The following is a 26,851-nucleotide window of genomic DNA, read 5'->3' on the forward strand; positions in this document are numbered from 1 at the left end:
CAGTGCTGGCACTACAAATTGCGCGTCATGCTTACACGAAAGCAGACGAAAGGCTCGGAAGTAAAACTCGCTTTAAATGTTGTTCGTAAACGAAACTGAAATCGTCATGTACATATGAATGTATGTATGTTTGTCTACTATGCGCTCACAAACCATTCATCCGATTGCAATGTACTGTAATATGAATGTGTTTCGAAATAATACAGTAACCAGTTGTGTTTCCATACAAAGCAATACAGTAGCAAGGAAAAATTAAAATATAAGGTAATTCGGACGAAATAGGGGGCTCCTTCAAAGTGACTGCGAACAAAATATTGGAAATGGAAACTCACCTTTTCTTGCCGGGCGTTTGTGGTGATACGCCAGGATGATTCTTGGAAAACTGTTTGAATCTTCCAATACTACACACGCTTCGTCCTGTGTATGTAGCAGCTCTCACTGAAGATTTGTAAATGGGGTGATGCAACTTTTTTCTGCTCACTTTCTTTTTCACAGCATTCAATCACACGCAATACAATTTTGCGAGCATCGCTACGCAGTACTGGTTTCCTTCTAACCGCAGGCCTGCCGGTAGGAGTTGTTGGTGACTCCCGAGATGGGCCAGCAACTGCCTCTGCACTCATTTTTATAATGTTTAGCACAACTAAACAATAAAAACACGCAGAACAGTACAGCGCAAAACAAAAACGGAGCAGCCGACAATGGCTACCTTGTTCAACACAGTCAGCTATGTAATGTTGGCAGCAGTTGAAACTGCGTGCCTACCGAAGCCTCCCGACGTTTACCGATTTCTACCGATTCAAGGCTAGGGAGAGGTCTGCCATCTAAAAGCTTACACACTGTAGTCGCCGAGTGCGGATCTGCTGTAACTTGTATGAATGGGAATATAATTGTTAATTTACAACCCGCCGTTGATTTAAAATTATTATAGGGAACCACGGCCTGACTTGGGTGCAAAAAAATCGCGCGCGATTTCTCGAATATCGGCGCGAAGTTGAAGATACGCGGCTGGATATCGGGCGTTGTAGTCGAGCGTGTGATTCAGTAACACTAACCGCAATTTAGGAACATTAGCTTGATAATAACTATCAAAGACTTATATCAGTGGCATATCAATCGTCTTGATGCTCAAAGCAAGCGAGAAGCGAATTACTGTCGGATACGACAAATATTAATCATTGCATAATCAGCTTGTTGATACGTTGCTTAGCGACTGATAAACGGACAGTGATAGAATTATTGAAACGATCTTTTAAGTATTAATGACCACTACACAAACATCAGAAACTAATTACTCTAAATGTAAGTGACTTCTGGATGAGTCGTTATTTTATTGCAGCTAATTGGTATTAATAAACTTCTTTAGAGATTCAAACTTCAGTAGTATAGTTTTAAAACAAAGGAGAGCACATACCTGTTTTTCTTTTGAGAAATGTCCGTACTTCAGTCGTCAGTCTTCTCAAGCCAGAGGCACGAGTGACGCTCCCTCACAGCACTACGATACCGTGAACCACCACACACGTGTGCGCGCTTCTCACTACATTGCTGCATTGAAAACCGCGAGATATAGCCGCGGTACAAAGGAGGAAGAAACGGAGCAAAGAGAGAAGGGGAGGTCTTAACTGTTCATCGAAGCTTTAATTAATGGTACTGTAGCTCAGCTATCAATGCTGACCTCTGCTTGTTTGATCCAACTTTCCGCTAATCCATCATTACATTCAGACAAGTCCCCTAACTTATTTAAAAGATCATGTCTAGTGCTTGCATCACTAACATTCCTTCCAACATTAGAATTCAGTCCATTAGTGCACAGAGTCTCCATCATGCTGATCATTTTGTCCAGCAATTTTCTTCCTGGTAACGAATCGTACGGGACAATAGTGCTTAGTTATCCACCATATTAAAATTTAATCTCCATTTTCCGATACGATGGTGTCATGAGTATTAGCTTGCTATGCATTTTTTAATATTAGCTTGACCCCAGTCCCAATGCAATCTTATTCAGTAGTATAAATATGAACGATGTAAACATAATTCAAAGACCAAGTGTTTATCTCTGTAATGTTGCAGCTGAGCAGGGTAGCCGTGCGATCTAGGGTGGGGCTCCCCCCGTCGGAGGTTCTAGCCCTCTCTGGGTGTGTGTTATTCTTAGTGTAAGTTAGTTTAAGTTAGATTAAGTAGTGTGTAAGCCTAGGGACCAATGGCCTTAGCATTTTGGTCCAATAGGACCTTACCACAAATTTCCAATGTAAGTTTGTATATTGCTAGTGTTACTGTGCACACGGGTAGACTGAGAACATTCTCGCTTGATTTTAGTGCTTAGACGATTCATTCTTTGGTTATAACCTGGTACAGCCATTGCCCTTATGCTTGACTACCGACTGTAGATAGAAAAAGATTGGAGAGAAGTTTCTGATGTGTTCTACTGGGACAGAAGTTATAGGCTGTTACTAGTTCACAAGTCAGTAGCCGGCACAAACCACAGATACTTCCAAAGATTGGTACTTCCGAGGGGTACATTAAATGAACTAAATTAACAGGCACCTTTCAATAAATTACCTAACTGTAGGCCGGCCGGGTTAGCCGAGCGGCTGTAGGCGCTACAGTCTGGAACCGCGCGACCGCTATATATATATATATATATATATATATATATATATATATATATATATATATATATATATATCAGCTGATCAAAAAGTCAGCATAAATTTGAAAACTTAATAAACCACGGAATAATGTAGGTATAGAGATAAAAATTGACACACATGCTTGGATTGACATGGGGTTTTATTACAAAAAAAAAGTTCACAAAATGTCCGACAGATGGTGCTGGACAGCAAAACGTGAGTAACTGAGCATGACAATCGTGTATAAAGGGCGCTGTAATGAGGGAGAGAATAAGATTTGGTAGCAGTTGCAGCATGTTGACGTTACCTGAAAAGGCGCTTTTAGTGAAGCTGTATTATCAGAATGGGGAATGTGCTAGTTCAGCGTTACGATCCTATGGCCATAGGAAGGGGATTCGAACAGGTAAAGGTCCGTTGACAAATGCAGCTGTGGCGAGAATGATTTCGAAGTTCGAAGCCACGGGTTGTTTAGACGATAGACCCCGTAGTGGCCGACCGAGCACAAGGCGTAATGCTGCTGAGACAGTTCAGGGAGAAATGAAGATTGTAGCGGTTTCGTCTATGCACGGGAAAGTCAGCGCTCGTGCAGTCGCACGTCACACCAGCATTCCATGCACTACTGTTTGGTTGGCACTTAGGCGTACCCTCTGATGCTATCCATACAAAATACTTCGGCATCATGAACTGTTACCTGGCGATTAAGTGAAGCGGAGGGCATTTGTGGTGTGGGCGTTTCAAAAGATGGCGGAAGATGACGATTGGTTGAGTAACGTGTTGTGGACTGACGAAGCTTATTTGAAGGAGGGTCTGTCACGCCCACAACTGCAGAATTTGGGCTACCGAAAATCCTAGACCTGTCGTGGAACCTCCATTGCACGACGAGAAAGTCACAGTATGGGTTGGATTTACCACATCTACCATTATCGGGCCTTTTTTCTTCGAGGAAATGTCTGATTCTGGTTTTGTAACTGCTACCGTGACGGGTGAGAGGTACGCCGATATGTTACAGAATCGCACCATCCCCAGCTGGAACATATGATGTTTATGCAGGATGGCGCTCTACCCCATATTGCTAGACGCGTCAAAGATCTCTTGCGCTCGTCGTTTGGTCATGATCGTGTGCTCAGCCGCCACTTTCATCATGCTTGGCCTCCCAGATCCGCAGACCTCAGTCCGTACAATTATTGGCTTTGGGGTTACCTGAAGTCGCAGGTGTATCGTGATCGACAGACATCTCTAGGGATGCTGAAAGACAACATCCGACGCCAATGCCTCACCATAACTCCGGACATGCTTTATAGTGCTGTTCACAACATTATTCCTCGACTACAGCTATTCTTGAGGAATGACGGTGGACATATTAAGCATTTCCTGTAAAGAACATCATCATTACTTTGTCTCACTTTGTTATGCTAATTACTGCTATTCTGATCAATCAGATGAAGCGCCACCTATCGGACATTTTTTGAACTTTCGTATTTTTTTGGTTATGATAAAACCCCATGTCATTCCAAGCATGTGTGTCAATTTGCACCTCTCTATCTACATTATTCCGTGATTTATTCAGTTTTCAAATTTATACTGACGTTTTGACCACCCAGTATATTACTTCTGGGTGTGTAGTTGATGCCTTATTGTGTCATATATATATATATATATATATATATATATATATATATATATATATATATATATGTGTGTGTGTGTGTGTGTGTGTGTGTGTGTGTGTGTGTGTGTGTGTTTTGAATACATAATCATTATATACTAACAACTGAAAACTCTGAGCCTTGACACAGCATTGAATAAAGCTACTTAATCATTGAGTGGGTCACTACATCATTATGAACGTGAATGAGAAGCTTACTTAACTAGTAGTTGAATAGAACTAAATTTGCTTTATTCTGCTAGTAATACTATCGATTACAGTAGATGACCTCAATCTTTTAGACTCTGTGTACAACCTCTCTTTCTTCTTAAGTATCTCTAACTCTGGTCTCCCTTGAGAAGTCATTACAAATAATCATCAAGAGTCATTTAAAATACTCATATGCTATACTCTGCTGAGATCCAACATCTGTCGAAATTACCAATGAAGCTGTGACGAAAAAAAATTTTCAGATCAACGTTTTATTAGCAAACAATTTGTATAAAAAGTAGAAAGACAGAATACTACAGTTGTATCATCAAACACGAAGTTGTCAGACAGTCAGTTGAGCACAGTCGTCAAAGATAGTCAACGCCCTTGCTATCCTCAGGTGGCAGAGTCCTCGGGTAAATGATAACCAGAGCCAACTGGGACACTGACAAGACCAAAACAATCACGTTCTGGAAAATCAGAAAAGCACTTCCAATCATCACCCCATAAAGCAGCCACAGTAGGGTTACAACAGTACCCGACAGGACCATCGGCAGTGGTATGCTGATGCTGTTCTTGGTCCTGATGATCTCTCGCAGTGAGAAGAGTGGTGAAGCAACTAGGAAGAAGAACAGGACAGTGAGGATGGCACCGAACCGGAACTCAACCACTGCGGCGTCCTCGAGCCGGGCGTACGTGAGCAGCCCCGCAGCCAGGACGCTGGCTCTGGTCAGCGTTCGGTAGAACAGGGGCCGGTCGTCACAGTAGTACCAGTAGCAAGCCAGGTAGCCCAGGTTCAGTAGCATGATGGCGCGGTTGGCGCGCAGCATCGCCGCGTCCTTCATGATGCGGGCGAACTCCACCATGACGACGCCCAGTGTGCCACCCATGACGAACATGGTCGGGGGCATGCCACGTGTGGTGCCCTGGCGAGCGAAGCTGCGGCACACGATGGTGCCAGAGAGCACCTGAGCGATGGCAGCATAGCTGGCCACGGTGCCCACCAGGTCCTTGTAGTCCGAGAGTGGCATTCCGTGATCTCTGTTCCAAACTCTAGTCTTCACAGCTCAACTGTGGAAGTAGACATGTAGTTAGTTACAGTATTCTCTCAACACTATAGTCTGGTACCTAATATTCTACAGTTAGCCACATGAAAATTACGTTTCTATAAGGGAATTAAACGTCCAGACAGATTATGGTGATGCAGCTGAGTGGCATCTTCAAAATGCAATGAGAGGGTTCTGGGCAAGAAAATTTAAACCCTTTGTAGGTGGGCTATACCAGAGAAAAGCCACAGCATATGTGGAAAGACAAAACACACACACACAGTAAACAGGTAGCACCACCATATAACCAAAGATGACCAACATGAATAATAATTACCAACAAGTGAGCAGCTACCAAAATCCATCATCTCTGTTTATGATTTGACTTGCTAATTTAATTTGAGCTTGCTTCCTTAATACCACTATCTGAATATCTGGAAGCGCATACCACAATATTCGTGTTGTTATCCTCCATATAATAACTGGTACTGAGGCAAAACTATGCAATAGCTAATTTGTCACTTGTTGTAAGCGTGTGTGACGCTTATGCGCTACAGTGAGATGACGAAAGTCATGGGATACCTCCTAATATCGTGTCCAGTCTCCTTTTGCTCGGAGAGTAGTACAGCAGATCGATGTGGTATGGATTCAACAAGTCATTGGAAGTCCCCTCGAGAAATATTGAGCCATGACACCTCTACAACCATCCATAATTGCGAAAATGTTGCTACCGCAAAATTTTGTGCATGAACTAACCTCTCGATAATGTCCCATAAATTTTCGATGGGGTTCATATTGGGCGATCTGGGTTGCCAAATCATTTCCTCGAACTGTCCAGAATAATCTTTAAATCAATTGTGAACAACTGTAGCCTGATGACATGGTGCATTGTCATCCATAAAAATTCCGTTGCTGTTAAGAAACATGAAGGCTGCAAATGGTCTCAAAGTAGCCAAAAATATCCATTTGCAGTCAACGATCGGATCATTTGGTCATGAGGACGCAGTCCATGCCACACAAACACTGCCTCACTGCCCACAGAATTATGGAGCCACTGCCTGCTTGTACGGTGCGTCGTTGACAACAGGTAACAGCTTTCTAGTCATCAGGGATTCAATCGATATGGTCACGAGCCCAAGAGAGGTGTGGAGGCTGTGATGACTTCAATCCCCAGGAAAAATAATTATCAAAATCTGAACTGTGAAGTCATCCAAAATTCTAGTTGGAAAGCCACACTCTTTGTTATACTTCTCAATTGGTCACGATCCCACTTTGTTTATGAACTGAAAACTCTAATATTCACGAGAATCTGCTCTGAAATTAACCTGAACCGACAAAATTGTGTATATATTCTCTGAAACTTCAAAGACATTTAAGACAATATCTGAAAGGTATTAGAAAAAGTAACAAAATTTCGTGAATCACACACAATACTGTTAATAATTGCATGAACACTGGGAGGTTCACCATATATTGTCTTTTGAGTATAACGACTGTCTCTTAATACTAGGACTCGTAGCAATACAATCTCAAAAAGTTTTATTACTGGGTAAACAGTCCCTACGTGATTTGACAGCTGACATTTATAATTCACGCTCACGTCAGGAGATGCACCAATACCGAAATAGCAGCTTTTACGTTATTGGTCAGAACGTAAGCAATTATGGTGGTCGCCGTAATTTTCGTGTGAAGCCATATTTCGCAACAAAATACTCTTATTAGTCACTGTCATATATCTAGTCTCATAACAATACATAAAACTACATAAAATATCTACAATAAGTAGTAAGTGGGTCACTTGGGTGCAGTTGCAGGTTATTTTTTAATGATGTCCTTCGTTGTCTTATAAACTGCTAGGCTGCGCACACTAGCTACTAAAATTTTTTATAAATGCATGCAACAACAAAAAAAAATTTCAACTAAAATTCTATGCTGCGAATCATATGTCAAATTCTTTTTACCATACATTACCACATACATAAGCGTATCTTTCGGAATTTTATCAGTAAAATTTGCACACAACTTCATCGTAGTTTTCTGTGTAGCTAATACATTCATTCTTCTAGACATATTTATAACATAGATAGGATAATTTTTACTAAAGCTGAATGGACTCACATTAACATCACCATTCAATTGTGTAGTTCTCTTAAAAAGAAGAAAGCATCATAAGCTTTTAAATAATTATTTGGTGGATCTAGATTCCACATTTCTTGAGCAAAAATCTCGGTTCTGCCATGTTTAATATAGATACTCTGTAATTTAACATGATCGAATAAGGAAGAGTCAGTGAGCTGATTATTTAAAAAAAATTCTACACAACAAACTCTAGATCATGAAATTCGTTATCATTATTTTTAGTTCTCTTCATTCCTTTATATTTTAGTTTAATTTCACCATCTTTAAAAATTGAAAGTCCCAGCTATCTATTATTTTATTGAACCTTTCTGGCAAAATAATTTTAAAGTTATTATCGAGCTCTAGACAAATTTTATTACCATATCTAGTTTTTAAACGTTCACAGTCAGTAATGTAATAACACTCATTGACATCAAGCTCACTAATCTTTTTAAACAGATTAGAATTGCTAGCATTATTAAGCTTCTTCAGTAGATTGTCCATTTATATAGAATAAAATTTTAATAATGTTTTAAATTTTTATTCTATATAAATATGACTAATGTATGGGATGAATTTAAGTTTGACATCTTTGTCGAGGGAAGTAATATTCCAAGAGAGAAACAAGTTGAGTGTAATACCTGCACAGAATATTTTAAACCATCACTTTTAAAGCATTTTTTACAACCATGCCACAAGCAACAATGACATTCATAAACAGTATTAGTTGCTTTATCAAATCCATCTACTTTTGCTCCTGCATGTTAGTGCATTACAGAGAATTTATAAAGAAGAATACGAAAAGTACTTTGATAACTACGAGGAAACAGATATAGAAATATGGGAGGATGTAGAATATACCAATTCTCTCTTTTCTATGACAGTAAGACAAATAGTAGATCATAATTTACCAATTAATAATTTACCTACAAAATTACATTTAAGCTTATTGGTTATTTTTAGAAGTTATCATTCTATAACTAAAAAGCTAGATATCTTAGAATACAACAAAATGCAACTAACTAATGTATTCTATTTGTATAAGGAAACTGGTATGAATTTTTTATTTACATTAGAAGATACAGATAATTTTTAGTATCCATAAGGCACTGTATCATAGTTATCCAGAATAATTCTTTTATCATACTCAAATGAAAATTCTTTCTTAACCTGTTTGTTTACTAGATTTTTAGTATCAACACCTCTAGTTATCTGACTGTATTCTAATTGTAGCTTTTCTTTCACTTCATTCTGAATTAATCTGATCATAGATGCGCCATTCAACTTTTTAATATTCTTGTAATTTAATGTGAATTCTTTTACCTTCATTTCTGTCTTTTTATCATTTTTCTCATAATAATCCAACAATTTCCCAATTCATCTGTCCATTCACCTAACATACAACCTGTTTCAACAGTATTTTTATCATCATCCATATATACTACAGAATCAGTATCGAAATATATAATATTTTTTCCTAATTTATCTAACATATCATACAATCTAAGTCTTGCGTTTGATGTAGAGAATGCAGCTATAAAGATATTCGTAGCTGCATTGTTTTCCACATAATACTCTTTGAAATTATACCTTGTCTGGACCATTTCCTCTGTAATAAAATTTACATCTAATTTATCTAATTGATCATCCAGCAGCACCTCATAAAATCGTTGCAAATTTGTCACATATTTTGTTTGACTCATGTTTTGTCTTTGTCCAAACTTGCCCCATAATGAATTTAGACAGATCTTAGCAACAGCTCGCTTTCCAGGATTTTCTTTTGTTCTATCAAGATCCAAGTCAATAGCCAACTTCTCTTTAACTGTTCTGATGTATTCTTCGACACTTTCAAAATTATGTGAACTAGTTTCTAATTTTATTTTCATAAAGCCTTTCACATAATTTTTAAACAGCATATTGCTTTTATTTTTAAAGTCCCATACTTCATAAACTTCTAAGACTTTATATCCTTTTTCTACAGCTTTCTTTACTTCATCTGTCAACCTAGTTCTGATAAAACTTCTTTCTTCATCACACTGATTGCATTTACATAGCTGTTCTTCTGCACATTTGACACTCAGAGGAAACAATAGTTTTTCATTTTTATCGATATGCATGCACACAGGTAAAACTAGATGATACAATCTTCTAGGAGCCAATACTTTACATTTTATTAACCCATACCAATTTTTAGAATAATATCTTGTTCGTAATATTGAACAGTTGGATAAAGACTACATACATCAAAATATTTTATTTTTGAGCTAATACCATCCGCTTTAGCTCTTAATTTTATCGCATTTGTTCATCCACCATACAATGCATCTCTTGGATTCAATGGTTCAACAATTTTAGGTAACTGTATAAGATTTTTATACTCTACTGAGTTCCCCCAATCACATTCTCACATTTCCACCAGATTGTATCCAGTATTTCGTATTTCTGCTCTTCTTTATTTCTGTTAATTGTTTCACTTTTAAAGCATTTTTTACAACCATGTCAGAAGCAACCATGATATTCATAAACAGTATTAGTTGCTAAATCAAATCCATCTACTTTTGCTCCTGCATGTGAGATGTTGCTATTATTTAAACTATTCAACCAAGCTATCGATTGCTTACTGTAAATCTCCTTCTGTCCTTCATCCAATACAGTGATTGTATTTTTCTGTAAACATTTCGATCTGTAAATTGCCATACATATGCAAGCAATTGTTAAATGACAGAATGGACCAATGTTAGCAATTTCCAGAAACTGTTTTCTTAATTCTAAACAACCTCATCTTATATCTACATCAGAATTACAGTACTCGTTAATTTCTTTCTTCATAGTGAACACACAATTTTCTTTAACTCTAGAGCTGCGCCATTTGAGAAATGCTTCTCTATCTTTCGGCTCCATACTGTCAACACAATAATATTCAGTATCACGATTTGGTCCTATATAGTTTTCATTTGATGACGTAGTGAATAAAAGTTTTTGGAAAACAACTCAGTGGACCTTGTACAAAATAAGTGCTGTCTATAATTTTTAAGCCTAACTGTTTGATCTCCAATAACGTTAGTTTAGTTCCTGTGTAGATGGTATATGGTATTATTGTGTTTTCAACACAGTACTTCAAAATGAATTTGGAATCATAACCTTTTGAATAGCGAGCAATTAATGTGTGATAACTGTCCTTTGAGATATCATCCACTTACAGAATTCATCATTTGTCTTAAATTTATAAACAGTATCACCTTTAAAATTGTGAAGAATTATAAGATTTGGAATGTGTGTTCCAGTAACTTGAGTTGCTTCATAATCAATCAACATGTATCTTTCAGTATAGGTACAATTCACTTTCTTTGGAAAGCCATTTTCACAAAATTTAAACTCTTCACCACCAACTATTTTATTAAACACAAAGCACTGATAAATATAAAAATCTTGGAATTCTCCATTAACATAGCAACCTACTTTATTACGATTTGGGCAACCTTGCACTATAAATTCATCACCAAATTTTCATAAACCAAATCTTTCACATCCTTCACACTTGTAAGCTCTATCACAAACTTCTTGGTGATCGTTTAAGCATTCTTCATTATAACAGTATCTCTTACATTTATCACAATAAATCTTATTTTTTTCACTTTCATGTTCTGGTCTTTGGCATAATATACACACTTTTCGCTCTATTTTACATCTGTGTTTCTTCTTGTTGTGATATGGTTTCTTGCATTTATCACAGAAATATGATAATCCTACGAAAGCAGTCATACTGTTAATTACATCAAAATGATTGTGATCTTTGTACAGATAAATCTTGATGTCTTTCTCAGGACCACTATAGATGATAGCATTAAAATTTTCAGCACATACTACATTTATTTGCATATTCAACAATTCTTCAATATTTTTAATGTCATCCAAAGTAAATCTTTCTTCGCTGTATTCGCCCAACTGATTACATAAGATATTAGTTAACTCTTTCTGTAATTTGTATTTATCTCCAACTCTTATTTTCTTAATTTCATTATCACTTAGTTCTTTCTCCAAAATATTATTTGTGTGATATGTCAAAGCCACAATTACAGCACCAGGACAACACAAATTATCATTGTTATTAATTCTTGTGATGCACCTCTTAATCTTTTTGTCTTCTGCCAGATTTATTATTTTTTTACGCACACTACCTCTAGGAATTGCTAACATCTGAATTTTAAATGATGTTTCTACTATATCAACAGTTTCATCTGATGTTAAGATATCCCTCATTTTGTTGCACAAAATTTGAACAGACTCTTGTGCATTATTCGATGCATTATAACCTGTAGAAATAGGATAAAACATTTTGGGGTTGTATGTTGTTATATTCAAGTTATCTCTTTTCCTGAAATTAGTCATCTTTTTAGCTACATCTTCCATGGAATTGGGTTATTTTGTTGTATAATCTGTTTTCTCACAAACAGTATCGAGTTTGGCAATGTTAGGATTGTTAAAGACAATTTTATAGTCAACAAACCATGCTTTAAATTTTTCACTAAAATTAGATTTAATTTCTTTTAACTAAATTAAAATCTTTTCAGATGGCTCAGCATCCTTTAGTTTATCAAATAATTTACTACTAAATGGATAAATTTAATCCAGTTTTACTATTTTTTCCTCTCTTGGTTGACTAGACTTTTCAATAACATCATCATCAAATCTGTAAAAGTAATTTATATTTTTTACACGTTTTGCTCTTAATCTAGTTATTTTAAATACATCTGGATGAAAATTAAACTCTTGTAATACAATGGCATTAATTAACTCTGATTTCTTTAATGTGTTGTATCCTTTGATACCAAGCTCTTTAGCTTTGAGTTCACTGACTTTCAAATTTTCTAGAGTTATTGTAGCAACTTGTGAATTATTTGAAATAATTAAGTTCATAAGACCATACTTTCTAAGTGCACTATACCCTTGTTAATTATTCCTTTTGCAATAATCAGGAAGTTGAGCAACTGAAAAATCTCTCAGAGAGACTTACATTTTGCTATCTTTTATTATAGAAAAATTTTCATTAGCTTTAGAAAAAATGAGTGGTGGTGGTGGTAAATTATTCGAAACAATTAAGTTGATAAGACCATCCTTTGTAAGTGCACTATATCCTTGTAAATTATTCATTCTGCAATAATCCATTTATTAAAGATAAATTTTTAATAGATTTGAAAAACTTGAAGATCAACAGCAAAGATGAATTCTAAAATATTTATGATACTTTTTAGAAGATTTGCAAAATTGGAGAGCAGCAGCAAAGATAGTTCTAATTTATTAAAGATAAATTTTTAACTCATTTGAAAAATTTCAGAGATTGTTCTAATCTATTTAAGATAAATTTCTAATACTCTAAGTATGTAGTTCATTTTTGATGTGTCTATTTGTTTGTAAACGTTTTTTGAGATCGCTTTCAACTATTTCCTTTCTGCACTCGCACAGTATTTTTCTTTTTTGTCTATATTCTAGTTGACAAGTCTTACATCTACTTGCGAGCTTGTCCCTAGATGTATGACATACGTAAAAGCAGCAAAGATCTTTAATTTATTGACAACCAATATGTTTTTTAAAATGTTGTAACTCCTGTTGTTGCTGTTTGTAAAAATGAAAAAAAAATTGGCATATCCTTTAACATTGCCAAGAAACTCATACAATTAGATATAAACTGTTCAAAACATTCTTTTTTGTTATTATATATATATATATTTATCGTTTTAAGACATTATTTACACATATATGAAAGCTTATCCTTTGAATATTTGTTTTGATAAAAGTTATCAATTGATTTCTCTACTTCACATTTTTTACACTTCTTGTGTGCTTTCATTTATTGAGATAAATTTTCAGTAATAAAATAAATTTTTTCCTTAACATACGAATCCTCTTTTTTGTTGCGGGATTGATAACTGTATAGATAAAATATTTACACTCATATCTTTCCTTCTCTCACTGGTATTTCTACTCATTGTTTCTTATTTTATTTATGAGTTTTTAGTACAATAAACATTTGATGAAAAGGAAATTGTTATGTTTGATGACACAGTGTTAAGGAAGTTGCAGATGCCTAAAAAAGTTTAATTTACTAATGTATTTTTATTCTATATTAAATGGAAATATCTAATGCTGAAATTTTAACCTGAATGAATCGTTCACCTTAACAGGCAATGAAAAATTTTAATTTACTAATGTATTTTCATTATATACAAATGGCCATTGTCACTAGTTCAGAATTGAACATTTTCAAATTCATTCAAGAATGGAATTATGAATTAAGTTTAGGAAGCTGGTCCAATGACATTTGGATTCCTTTGTTTGAAGAGAAGAACGTGTTGATCACGAATGACATTCTTGAGTTTTCATACGGAAATAGAGTGGTAAATAATTTGACCTCTGAAAACTTAAGACAAAACGAGAAACATTATGTTAAATTCCTCAAGGACAGTGCAATCCCATTCATCGAAATCAAACATGATGATCCGCTCACGAATACATTCAAGAAGAGAAGAAACTCTTGAAACCCAGCAATCTCGTCCAAAAGAAATGGATTCTGTTGATTGTCGACGATTTTAAAGAATCTGTTATGCCTTTCAACACAAAACAATGCATGCAAGTGAGAAATTACTATCTAACCATTGAGAGAATCTTTGTCGATTATCTAAAATACACAACATCTGTCAAAAAAGAGAAATCTCAAAAAATTATCGAACAACAAGTGACAGAGTGGGAAGAAAAACAAAAACAATGTCTACAACTAAAATATGGAATATCTGATATAGTGGAGATGAAGAAAGAACAAATTATATACATTACCACACCCAAGCAATATGCAAAAAAAATTATTTTAAAGTTGATGGTGTATTATCTGAAAATCACCTTTCAAAAAGATTATCAAGCTATAATAGTGGAAGACCTAAAGATGATAAATTATTTTATGTTATAAAAGTAATAGAGCAAATGATTAATATTTATTTTGGTGTGCACAGAGTAGATGAAAGAAAAGAAATATACAATATACACTTCAACACTCCATCTTACTTTGTAGGGAAATATTGTGACCAATCCAATGATATTGTTGATGAAATAAATAAGGAAAGTTAAAATATTTATGATAAAATTTTAACTGTGCCTGCTGTAGAATATTAATTTACTAATGTATTTTTATTCTATATTACATGGAGTCAATTGTAGACCATATGAATAACAAGCTTACATACAACAATAAAGAAGTTTTTGTGATAATTGATAAAGACAATAATCTATTATTTAAAGATAAAGATGTTGCTAAAATATTAGTGTATAAAGACAAAAAAGAATTACAATTAGACATCATGTTGATAAAGAAGACAAAATTATATTTGAAAATTTAAACCCCGAAGCTTCCTTGGCGTTGAAAGGTAATAAAAAATCATCAATATTTATCAATGGATCTAGCTTATATTTTTTAATTTTTAAATCACAAAAGGAAGATGCAAAAGGATTTAGAAGATAGGTTACGCATGAAGTTTTACCTTCAATAAGAAAATATGGTGAATACAAACTACAAAATAAAATCAAAGATTTAGAAAATAAAGTTGAAAGGATAAAAAATAGTGATAGAATTATGTTCAACGTTGCTAGAGATATAATTCAAGAGAAAGATGAAATTATTGAAAATCGTGCTACTCCTCCAATAGTTAACCAAGATAAACATAGTGAATTTCTTTTAATTAAGAAAAATCATATATGGGAGTATCCATATTATGTTATAATAACTCAAAATTGTTCTGTAAGTTTTAGACCGAATGAATTACATGGAGATTATCCAGAAATGCAAATAGTTTTGGGACTCAGGATTCCAAACTCAGTAAATCTATATAATTTAATGAAAGAACGATTACCAATAATTTCTCAAGGAAATCATTTTCAAACGAGTTTAAATGAAGATACTCTTATACAGGAGATACTGAAAATTAAAATGAGAAGCGTTAACTGAAGCAGCCTTACACTTAATTTTCTCTTGTTTATGGAAAGTCAGTGCTGTTTTTTTAAGTATTCATAAACAATACAAATTTCATCACCTTTCAAATTATATAAATAATTTACAGCCTCGTCAGTTAAGTGTTTTATGAAATTAGAGACTGTATCTTCATCATCAGGATAATACACATTTATAAAATATGATATGGTTGATTTTCGCATTTGTACCGTACGATACATTTATATATAAATAATTTTTATCAGATGTTTAACTCATAAAATGACTTTATTTTTATTTACCCAACTGTTGTGTGAATTATGAAAACCTTACCATTTAACATATACTTTAGCTCCTTTCTTTCTTAAAATTTTTTTTGCTACATCCAGGTATTTTTTTCGATAACTCTTCGTCATAAAAATTACCTTCAATATCTTTCAGTTTATATGTGATAGGATTAGAACGTATAACATCTTCTATTTCAAATATTTCTGTTGACCAGTTAGCTGGATATCCTTTTTCAAAAAACCTTTAAATTTACTAATTCTAACTTTATCACTTGTTTTAAATTTCACTTTTTCGTTAGACGCTAATCTTTCCAAATTGGGCGACTTTAAAATTTTATCATTAACTTCTATTGGATTCATTTTTATACTTTGATGAACTGTGTTATTGTATTCATCAACTAGTTTCGAGATTATGTCAATCTATTTGTAATTTACTTGTAAAGCAAATTTCGTTCACATCTTTTCTGTAAGTGGACTGTTCAATTATTCAACAACAGATGCTTTTAATTCTGAAAAAGTTGAATAATGATTAATGTTATATTTCTTCATCCATTCTTTAAATTATTTGTTATAAAATTCTTTACCATTATCTGTCTGCAGAGTTTTTGATCGCCTGGAGCTGAATATTTTTTCGAATGCATAAGCCACCTTCTTACCTGTTTCGTCTTTAACTGGAACACCCCAGACAAATTTCGAAAATACATCGATAACAGTCAATAAATATTTATATCCATTGTTTATTTTATAAATTCCTTTCAACTTGCCTGAATCCACTTATACTAAGTCAGCTTGCAATAAATCATCTACACCGAGAGAAATTACATTTCTTTGTGTAAAATTTTATCTCATTGGTTTATGTAATTCATTAATTATTTCTTCACGAATATTATATAGTCCTTGGCCTAAACATTTTTTCTTGTTTTTACAAACTCTGCAATGACCTTCAATTCTTTGTCTTCCATTTTCTGTTGTTAATCTCTATGGTTTATGCGTATCAGTAAATTTTTTACACTTCAAGCAATAAATGTGTTAGTCATGTGAGGTATGATTTTCCATTTATATAGATTAAAATCAATCTAATTTTTCCAATACTTTGAGATCTTTTTTTACTTTTTTGTCTAAGCTATTTTTAATTTCTGATTCTAATCATTTAACATAACTTTCTACTGAATCAATTTTCTTTAATACAATAATAAGATTTTTTCATATCGTTTATTCCTTTATTATTATGTGCCATCATACCATCTATAATACCATTTCTTTCTTTTAAGTCTAAAACAAACTTGTTATATACTTCTTTATTAACATAGTTATTAAATTGTGTAAAATGCTTATATATTCTGGTTTCGTAACAAAATTTAATAGTTCATTAACTACATCTTTTGCACCAATTGTATCATTTACATTAGCAAGTTATCTTCGGATCAGATTGTTTAATCATATTTTCAATTTTTCTCGATTGGATGAAGACGTATTAACTACATGTTCACTTTGTTTAAATACATGTATCTTATTTCTAAAAATATCCATTTATTAAATCTAAAATATCATTAAAATTATAATTTTCACAAAACAGTTTTAAAACAAAAAGACACAAATGGCCACATATTACTGCATCAAAATTTTGTATTATTTCTGTATTGTAATATAATTCATCTTTTCCTAAATAATTAACTAATTGTTTTGGTATATTACCACCAAATGAATCAAAAATAAATTTTTTATCTTTATTTTTATAATAAGAAATCTAATGTGTACCAGGCTTATCAGATGTATCTAAATTTACTATATCACATTCAATTTGGAATGGCTTATTTGGTAATTCATCAATCATAAATACTCCACTTTTTAATTGCTTAGTAAATTCTTCTATATCAAAATCACTTAATGCATTATAATATTTATTAATTACTCTTTCGAAATTTTTTGTTTTCCTTATTCCAGTTCCAGCTTTCTTTTCCATTTCTAAGTTATGTCTCTTTTGTTCTTGTAATTCTTTATCAGCTTTCTTCTTGTTTCTAACAGCATTTCCAATTGCTGCAGATCCACCAGCTAAAGAACCAATTGTTGCTATATATAGTAATGCAGCTAATAATAATGTCCGCCTTCATTTTTTGTTAATCCTTTACCATGTTTATTTTCTGTTAGATATTCAATAATTATTTTGACAACAGGAATTTCTAATGTAATAAATAAATTTCCACCAACTTTCTTTTCTTTCTTTCTTTTTTGAACATCTGATAAAAATGGTTCAATTGCATTTAATTGTTCAGTATTTAACTTTAATTTAATTGACTTTGGTTTTGTTTTGCCACTAGGTAGCGAAGTATAATCAATTGTAAAGTTATGCAATCATATGATTAAAAATTTAACAAAGATTAAACTCCCCATCCATTTCATCCACACCTATACCCATTCCTAATTTTCGTTTTCCAAACATTATTCCTCTAACTGCTGTTGCTGTGACTTTTTCTCCTAAAGAAGCATCACTTGCGTGCATTTCTTTTGCAGTTAACTGAAGTTGTTTATCATCATTTCTCGATTGCACTTCTTTATGATCTCTGTATGCGATATCATACTGTTTACAAGCTTCATCTAATGGATTTATTCCTGGATCACCACATTCTAATCTTTTTTCACTTTTAGTAAATAGTCCACAGTAATAATATCCTGGTAAATGCATCTTAGGCATTGGAACATTATTTAAAACCCAATTGACTAATCCTTTACCATGTTTTTCGCTCTTCGAAAATGTGTGAGGAATATTATTCAAAATTCTAATTAAGTATGGAATTCCTTTTGGATTGTTGACAACGAAATAACAAAATTTATTAGTCAGCCTTTTCATTACTCCAACTTTTTTTATTGTGATAATTCTTATTTCCAGCTAGTTCTTCACCATGAATTACAGCCAATCTATCAATTAATTGTCTAACATCATTCATCCAAACATATTCAATTGGTTTTTCTGTATATTTTTAACTAAGCCTTCGCCAGTTTTTTCATCTGAATCCGATGATGCCATTTTTTTGCAAAAATAAAGTTCAACCATCTCTTTCATCAAATTTTTATATTTATTACCTTTACTTGATTTTATTTTATTTGGATTATTGTCAGAATGTAAATATTCTGATTCAATCAATATATCTGTATAATTTGACAGATCAGAACTTGTGAAGGCTGTGTTCATATCACCCATAGTTATTTGGTTTTTACTTAAAAGATTCATTAATCCAACAGTTCCTTCGTATGTTCTATTACCAACTGTTAATTTATCGCCTTCAAATTTTACAGGTAATCTACTAACGAATTTAAATGTACCAACATGCTTTAATCCAAAAACTTCATCTTCACTATGATTAATGTATTCTAACATTCTTTCACTTATGTTTATTTTTTAACACCTTTTTGTTTTCTTTCTTCATCATAATTATCTAACAACTTTGTTATTTCTGATTCGCTTAATGTATAATCTCTTTTATCACATTCATAATGTTTAATGCCTGGAACATCGTTAAATTCATAAAAATAATAAGGAATATTTGTTTTTCAACTTCTCTATTTTCTTTAATTGCTTTCAAAACATTTCACTTAAACCTTCAACCCCTTGTTCGACTTGATCAATGGCATGAATAACTGGTTGATCTTCTTTTTTATATTTTTCATATTCTGTTCTTGGTTTTTTTCCATTTTCTAAATTCTTCTTTTAACTGTTCTTTTACTCTCGTGTTCTATCTAGCTTTTTTAACAATTTCTGGATCGTATTTTGCAAACATTTATTTAAGAATAAAAACATTAATTAAAAAAGAAATGTTGTATTTTATTTCTAAATTTATCTTCATTTGATTTTCTAGTCATCTCTATTGTGAAAAATCCGAACTGATCTTTCCAACATTTACTCCACATTTCATTAAAATTATCAGACTTTAAATCTCCACCACAAACATGGTTTAAATATATTTAAAAAATTTAAATTATCTCCAACTAACTGTTTGGTATTTTTGAATAAGTTTGAGCTAAGTACAAACAATGTATACCTTTGTGTCTTCCTCTAGTGAATTTTTCTCTAACAACATCCTGATTCTCAAGAATAAAATCATCAAATACAACAACTGAATTGTCTAGGCATTTATCTAATGGGACAATTTCTTTATTATTTCCAATGAATGTAGCTATTTTTTCTTCTATTTTTTCACATCCTTTGATAAATTCCAAGTATTTTGGTTGCTCTAAGCTTTTTGAATAAACATATAAATGATTAATTTTATTCCAATTTAACCATCCTGGAGCTAAAATATAATTATCAGTCATTAATGTAGTTTTTCCACAACCACTTGGTCCAATTATCGCATATCTAATAGAATTTGGTAAAAGTTTACCATGTTTATTTTTCGGTGTCTTTTCCGGAAGTCTTATTTTTGGTTCCAAATCTGTTTTGCTCATTTATTAATAAAAATTTGTAGTAGTAAATGAGTCATCTATTTCAATTAAGTGGTAAGTCATCTGTGCTCAAAAAAAGATTAACTGTTCCAATGAGGGACAGTTTTAGTAGTGTTTCATTAGTTGGTTTTTATTCAACTTTCATAACTCCAAATATTACATCTAGAAATAATTAACTTTATTGTGATGGTGAAATTATAGAAATTCCTATAGGTCAGTATAGTTTGAAAAACTTGGAAAAATTTATTCATTCGAAGAAGCCAAATATCCACATTAAAGCAGGTGAAATTTTAAACAGAATTGTTATTGAAAGTCATGTAAAATTTTGTATGGATATAAAAGATAGTATTGGTAGTGTGCTTGGATTTAGTAATCAAGTTGTTCAAGCTAAACAAAAGGATACTGCTAAAGATGTTCCTAAAATTATTCCATTTGAATTAATAAATATAAACTTCAATCTTGCTGTTGGAATGTATGTAAAGCATACTGATCATTTTTACAGAGAAACTAATATTATTGCTTCATTCCAGCATAATGCAGAATTTGGTGCAGCAATAATTCATGAACCAATCATCCAGTAAATATTCCTATTTTTGATCCAATTCAGGACTTGGAAATTACTGTAAATGATGAAAACGATATTTTAATTGACTTTTATGGTGCTTGTGTAACAGTTATTTTAGAAATTTCTTAATATTTTTTATTCTTAAATAAATCATGAACAAAGTCAAAAGTTATCATTTTTATTCATTCCCTGTGAATGGAAAGACTAAAAATAATTTGAATCTCCCCAACAACAACACGGAGAGTAATATAAATATTGGAGATGGTTGAGTTCATCGAAATCATGCTCAATAGTACATCAATTTCAGTATTATTGGAACTGATGGTGCAGATTATCCAACTTCTGATGAAAAATCCAATAAAAAATTAACCAATAATTAAGTAGCAAAACTGTTTGATGTTATCACCATAAAGAAAGGTAACAATATTTTGTCTAGAATGGAATTTCCATTTATTTCTTCATCGGCTCTTATTTGATTAACTTCAACTATAGCCAATTAGTTAACCATGGAAGGTCATATTCTTAGTAATGGAAAGATAAAAAGTAAGATAAATGAAATACTTTATCCATTATCCATTATTCGGTGGTTTTTTGAAAGATTATAAAGAAAAAATATGGGAAAGAGATTTAACAATAATTTTTACATGGTCATCAAGTGCTGGAGACTGTATTCTTCATTGGTCTGATACAAATTATGCTGGTGTTCAAGATGTGACTACACGACCAAAAGAAGGTAGAATTGTTGTAGAATCAATGGAAATTCGTGTTCCTGTTGTCAAATTTGAACCAGAATATTCGATTGAACTAGAACAAGATACACTTAAAAGTCTAAAAATTCCCATATCTTTCTTTGAACCACAGACTATAGAGATTGCTGGATTAGATGAAAAAAGAAATTTTTTGTTAGATATTACAAATTTCTATAACTCTGCAGAATTTGATATTCCTTATTTCATCTTTGTTGTTTTCCAGGCTAAAAGGAATTATAATTAACTCATTGACTCTAAGAGAACTACACAATTGAATGGTGATGTTAATGTGAGTCCATTCAGCTTTATTGGAAATTATTCTATCTATGTTATAAATATGTCTAGAAGAACAAATGTATTAGCTACACAGAAAACTACAATGAAATTGTGTGCAAATTTTACTGATAACATTCCGAAAGACACGCTTATGTATGTGGTAATGTATGGTAGAAAGAATTTGACATATGATTCGCAGCATAGAATTTTAGTTGAAAATTTTTAGTTTCTGTTGTTGCATCCATTTATAAATAATTTTAGTAGCTAGTGTGCGCAGCCTAGCAGTTTATAAGACAATGAAGGACATCATTAAAAAGTAACCTGCAACTGCACCCAAGTGACCCACTTACTACAACAATAATTTTGACATGCCAGGAGAATTAGTTCTAATGAGAAGAAGAAGTTAATATTTACTGGTGTTTCAACAATGACTACCAAGCAACTTTTAATTCACTGACTGTAGTTTTATTTTCGTTAGCAGAAAGCAAGCATAAACTAAACAAAGAATTTATTTGAATAGAGTCTGTAATTCTTATACTTTTAGTAGAGGAAGAAAGTTTCTAGGTCAGGGGATAGCATTTGGTGAAATCTCTTAACTCTTTGTTGCATACAAAGCGTTGCGTTTGGCAGCACGATGACGGCGGGTTACGATGATGAGAGCCGGATACAGGCAGTTCCGCTGGTTAATCTTCTCTGGCGAAACGCAAATAAAATTCCGGTACAGCTGTACCCTGTGGTGATTAACAAACCACAAGACGCCAGTATATGACCGTTGTTGACATGTCCTCTCTTTCAAAGTACATTACGTAGACATCGCTCGTTTTTGCACTTTATGCACTGTCCGTGACGCTATCGTCCATAATTACATAGTTCGTCACATTCATATAGACTTAGCCACAAATACACAGTTCATAGAATTGTTCTTCTGTGTGAAGCTCACCATAAAAAATGTCCACTCTGTTCTCGCATTTCAAACTTCGACAATGTGACTGGAAGTCATTTATATTGCACAGTTAATTAAAGTCTTCACTTTCACGACTTGATAGAATGTGAGAGACAACAGTTCCACCACCCAAAACCAATACCAGCAAAGTTCATTCGCATAAAAGCACTGTTCGTGTCGGCCACTTTCACAGTCCGGTTTATTTGCTCTTAAATTTCGTTGCCGATGGCATTAAATACCGCAATGGTAAAGAGAATTAACAACCTGATAGTTGGGTATCATTGTCTATACAATTACGTATGCTTTTCTTGAAACATAGTACCATTTTTTCCGCACACATTTCACAGACACACCATCCACCATACCCTCTACTAGACAACAACCTTTCGACTATCGATATCACTATCGCTGGCTCCTGTCTATAGATGTTATATCGTTATCGTAAATTACATAAGTCTTTATAAATGTTATTTGCATTTTTCACAATTAATTATATTCTAAAAGAGAACTTTACATACTTTACCACAGGTACAAAGCAAGAAACATATTTATCCATTGGCAAACGAAATAATCACAATTACATCTTTACATTTAAAAACCACAGTAGAATGTTATATAATCACAATTAGAAATGCCCATACGAACAAAAGAAAAAGAATAGAAATCTAAAGAAAATCACGAAAAAAAATTTATATGCGTAATTAGCAATGCCTTCACAAGGCGATGACGGGCTGCTAACAAAGGCACTCGTGTTCACTGACATAGCCCGTTGACACCAAATTTTACCGCACTGTCCCAACCGATAAGTTCGTCGTACATCTCAAATTGTTTTCTGCTCTTATTTCATGCAGTGTTGCTTGCCTGCTAGAGGTGACAACATCAAGCAAACGCCACTGCTCTCTCTTTTTAAGTGAAGGTCGTGGGCCAGCGCTTTATCGGCAATGAAAGGTAATGAACGCTGTGGATCTCACGATGTTGAATCCTAAACGATTTCCGAATCGGAATGTACCATGCATCTAGCTGCAGCTCGTGGTCTCGAAGTCGCGTTCTCGCTTCCTGAGCACGGGGTCCCAGGTTCGATTCCTGGCGGGTCAGGCATTTTCACCTGCCTCTAGATGACTGGGTGTTTATGCCGTCCTCATCATTACTTCATCCGCTGGTAGCCGCGCAGTTGAGCTCCCCCTAAATCAAACGATCATCATCATTATTGTCTCTTAATTACCGTTGTACAACTACAATCACGTCAGTCGCCTTCTCGCAAGAATCACCTGTGTGCAAATAACAGCTCCACCAATGCACTGCCATTTTATACCTTGTGTACGTGGTCCTACTGTCCTTTGTACATGTGTGTGTCACCATCCCACATCTTTTGTCAGCTCTGCATAAATGCTCTATAGAGTGGTCCTTTATAGTCTTCATAGTGTGACCAATGTATGACATGCCAAAATTGCATGGGGTACATCAAACTTAGATCATTCTTTACAAATCCAAGAAGTGCCCTATTCTTAGATGGCGGTCGAAAAACCGATAGACATCTTACTTCCACAGGATGTGACCAATCCTGTTGGAAATTCTCGCTGTGTGAAGCTTCCCACTAACTGGGGCAGTAATGAAAAAAAATGAAATGTCGTGTGACGAGGGGTCTCCCGTCGGGTAGACCGTTCGCCTGGTGCAAGTCTTTCGAGTTGACGCCACTTCGGCGACATGCGCGTCGATGGGGATGAAATGATGATGATTAGGACAACACAACATCCAGTCCCTGAGCGGAGAAAATCTCCGACCAAGCCGGGAATCGAACCCGGGCCCTTTGGATTGACAGTCTGTCACGCTGACCACTCAGCTACCGAGGGCGGACTGGGGTAGTAATGGCAGCCAGTAGTAAGTTGGTAAATTCCTGTGGGACCACACTGCTGTGTTCATAGGTCTCTAGGTTTACACACTACTTAATCTAACTTAAACCAACGACAGCACACGCACCCAAGCCCAAGGGAGGATTCAATGCTCCAGCCACTGGTACTAGCCAGTACTGGCCACTAGCAGTTATCCCTCCATTGACTCTGTGTGTAGAAGCACTCCAACTTCACCGCCCAATAGGCTGCTGGCGGCCAGCAAACTCAAGTATTTTTGAGTTTAGTGGACACTGAAGGACCAGTAAGATGGTCATGTGATTTAGCGGTCGCCATTACTGGAAGTATCCGAAGAAGAAGAACAAGACCCTCGGACTTCAAGGAAGAATCAGAGTACCTAACCAATTCGACCTTCTCTAGGTACCTAGATAGCTTACCCTCACTAATTTAACTCTTTCGTGGAGAAGAAAGTATTATTTTTGTACAAGAATTTTTAAGCATTACGTTGAAATGTACAAGACATTACAGCCGAATATTGTGCTCGGTAACTTATCTACAATATAACAATGTTACACAGAGATACTCGATATTCTGGGATAATTTTTGGCCAAGCTAAATTGTGAGTGCCTCTTTAATTAATATCAGACAGAACTGAAATTTGGAAGGGTTGTAGGTAACTTATGATTTCAATTTAATATGGCGGGAAAATCGACGCCTAATTGACCAAAATATTAGGAAAACTGAAATTCGCAAATACTTACCCGTACCTGCCATGTAGTTTTACATTCACTTTAAGTGCTAATGTTACTGCAGTTGAAAATATGGAAGAGAAGCGCATCAGAGAAAAAAATTTGTGACCCCTACAAGACATCACCCTACTAATGTGTAACAATGCCTCTGGCTTTGATAATGGCCAGAAGATAGTCCACATGTTTCTCAAGCTACAACATATCCAGCAGAAACCACTCATTGATGGTTACATTCTGCAAAGCTACCACATTGAGGGGATGCTGGTTGCTGCATTTCTATCACTGATCCAAACAACCCACATTCCCCTGTCCAGCTGCAGAGCCCATCCAATGGTGTGGGATGATACGGAATATTGCAGTGAGTCCTTTACTCGTTCTACAGTGGCAGGCGCAAATCTGAAGAGGCTACGATGTGCTTGGTGCAAATTATGGTGATCCGTCCTTGTGATGGTCAGATATGGTCGACTGGAACCTTCAGGGTATGCCTGTCTTACATCCCCATGCAGTCCAAAATGGGGCCACTGTCACATCTGATGCCTCACAAATCTCAGTATTGCACGATTCGACTAGCTGGAAATGGAGAAATACAATGAATCCCTTTAAAACTCTGTCAGGTGCTGAAAATACTGTCTCACACAAGTAAACATCTCTGTCTCCTTTACAGTGATCAGTCATATAGCACTGTTCATACCCTCTATACAGGATGACCCAGGATGGCTGGTCAGTAATCAGGTATGTGACAGGAATGATCATTCGAAGTAAAAGAGTGTAGTGAACAAGGGCTCTAAAACGCATTCCTTGTGAGCTATGAACACTTCTCCATCTTCGATACCATGAAACAAATCTCTTCTATTGAAAGCTATTTGATTTCCGTATTTTGGGTCAAAATAAGAAAAAGATTTGTAAATAATAGATTCCAGCTAATAGTCGTCCTTTTGACATTTTATTGGCAGATCTAGATTTCAGCTAGAAACTAGTCATTCTCAATGCACTATCATTTTTGATCAGTGCATTGAGAATGGCTAGTTTCTAGTTGAAATCTAGATCTGCCAATAAAATTTCAAAAGGGCAACTGATACCTGAAATATATTATTTACAAGTCAATAACAGTCGCTGCGTACAAAAGCCTCTGAATGGAGGGTAACCTGACGAAGAAAAAGAATGTCTGTTAAGTGTGGGTTGTAAAATGCACTTGTTCAGTAGAAGAGATGTGTTTCACAGTAGCGAAGAGGAACAAACGCTCACAGCTCTGGAGGTATGAACTTTAGAAACGATGTTCACTAAACTTCTTGCTTCGAATGATTATTTCTGTCATATCCCTGAATACTAACCATTCCTCATTCGACATCCCATATATCCTACCACCCTAAT

General features: G+C 34.3%; 1 protein-coding gene across 1 annotated transcript in view; it reads right to left on the minus strand.

Moving 5' to 3' along the window:
* Positions 1-4,590: 4,590 nt before the first annotated feature.
* The window catches only part of LOC126295309 (sugar transporter SWEET1-like), a 91,416-nt gene continuing 69,155 nt past the window's right edge, over positions 4,591-26,851 (minus strand). Inside the window, exon 2 of the mRNA XM_049987755.1 lies at positions 4,591-5,556. Within this exon, the coding sequence (XP_049843712.1) occupies positions 4,854-5,516 (663 nt within the window). The 5' untranslated portion in view covers positions 5,517-5,556 and the 3' untranslated portion in view covers positions 4,591-4,853. The remainder of the gene's footprint in view (positions 5,557-26,851) is intronic.

Source organism: Schistocerca gregaria, chromosome 11, assembly GCF_023897955.1.
Source record: "Schistocerca gregaria isolate iqSchGreg1 chromosome 11, iqSchGreg1.2, whole genome shotgun sequence".
Classification (NCBI taxonomy): Eukaryota; Metazoa; Arthropoda; class Insecta; order Orthoptera; family Acrididae; genus Schistocerca; species Schistocerca gregaria.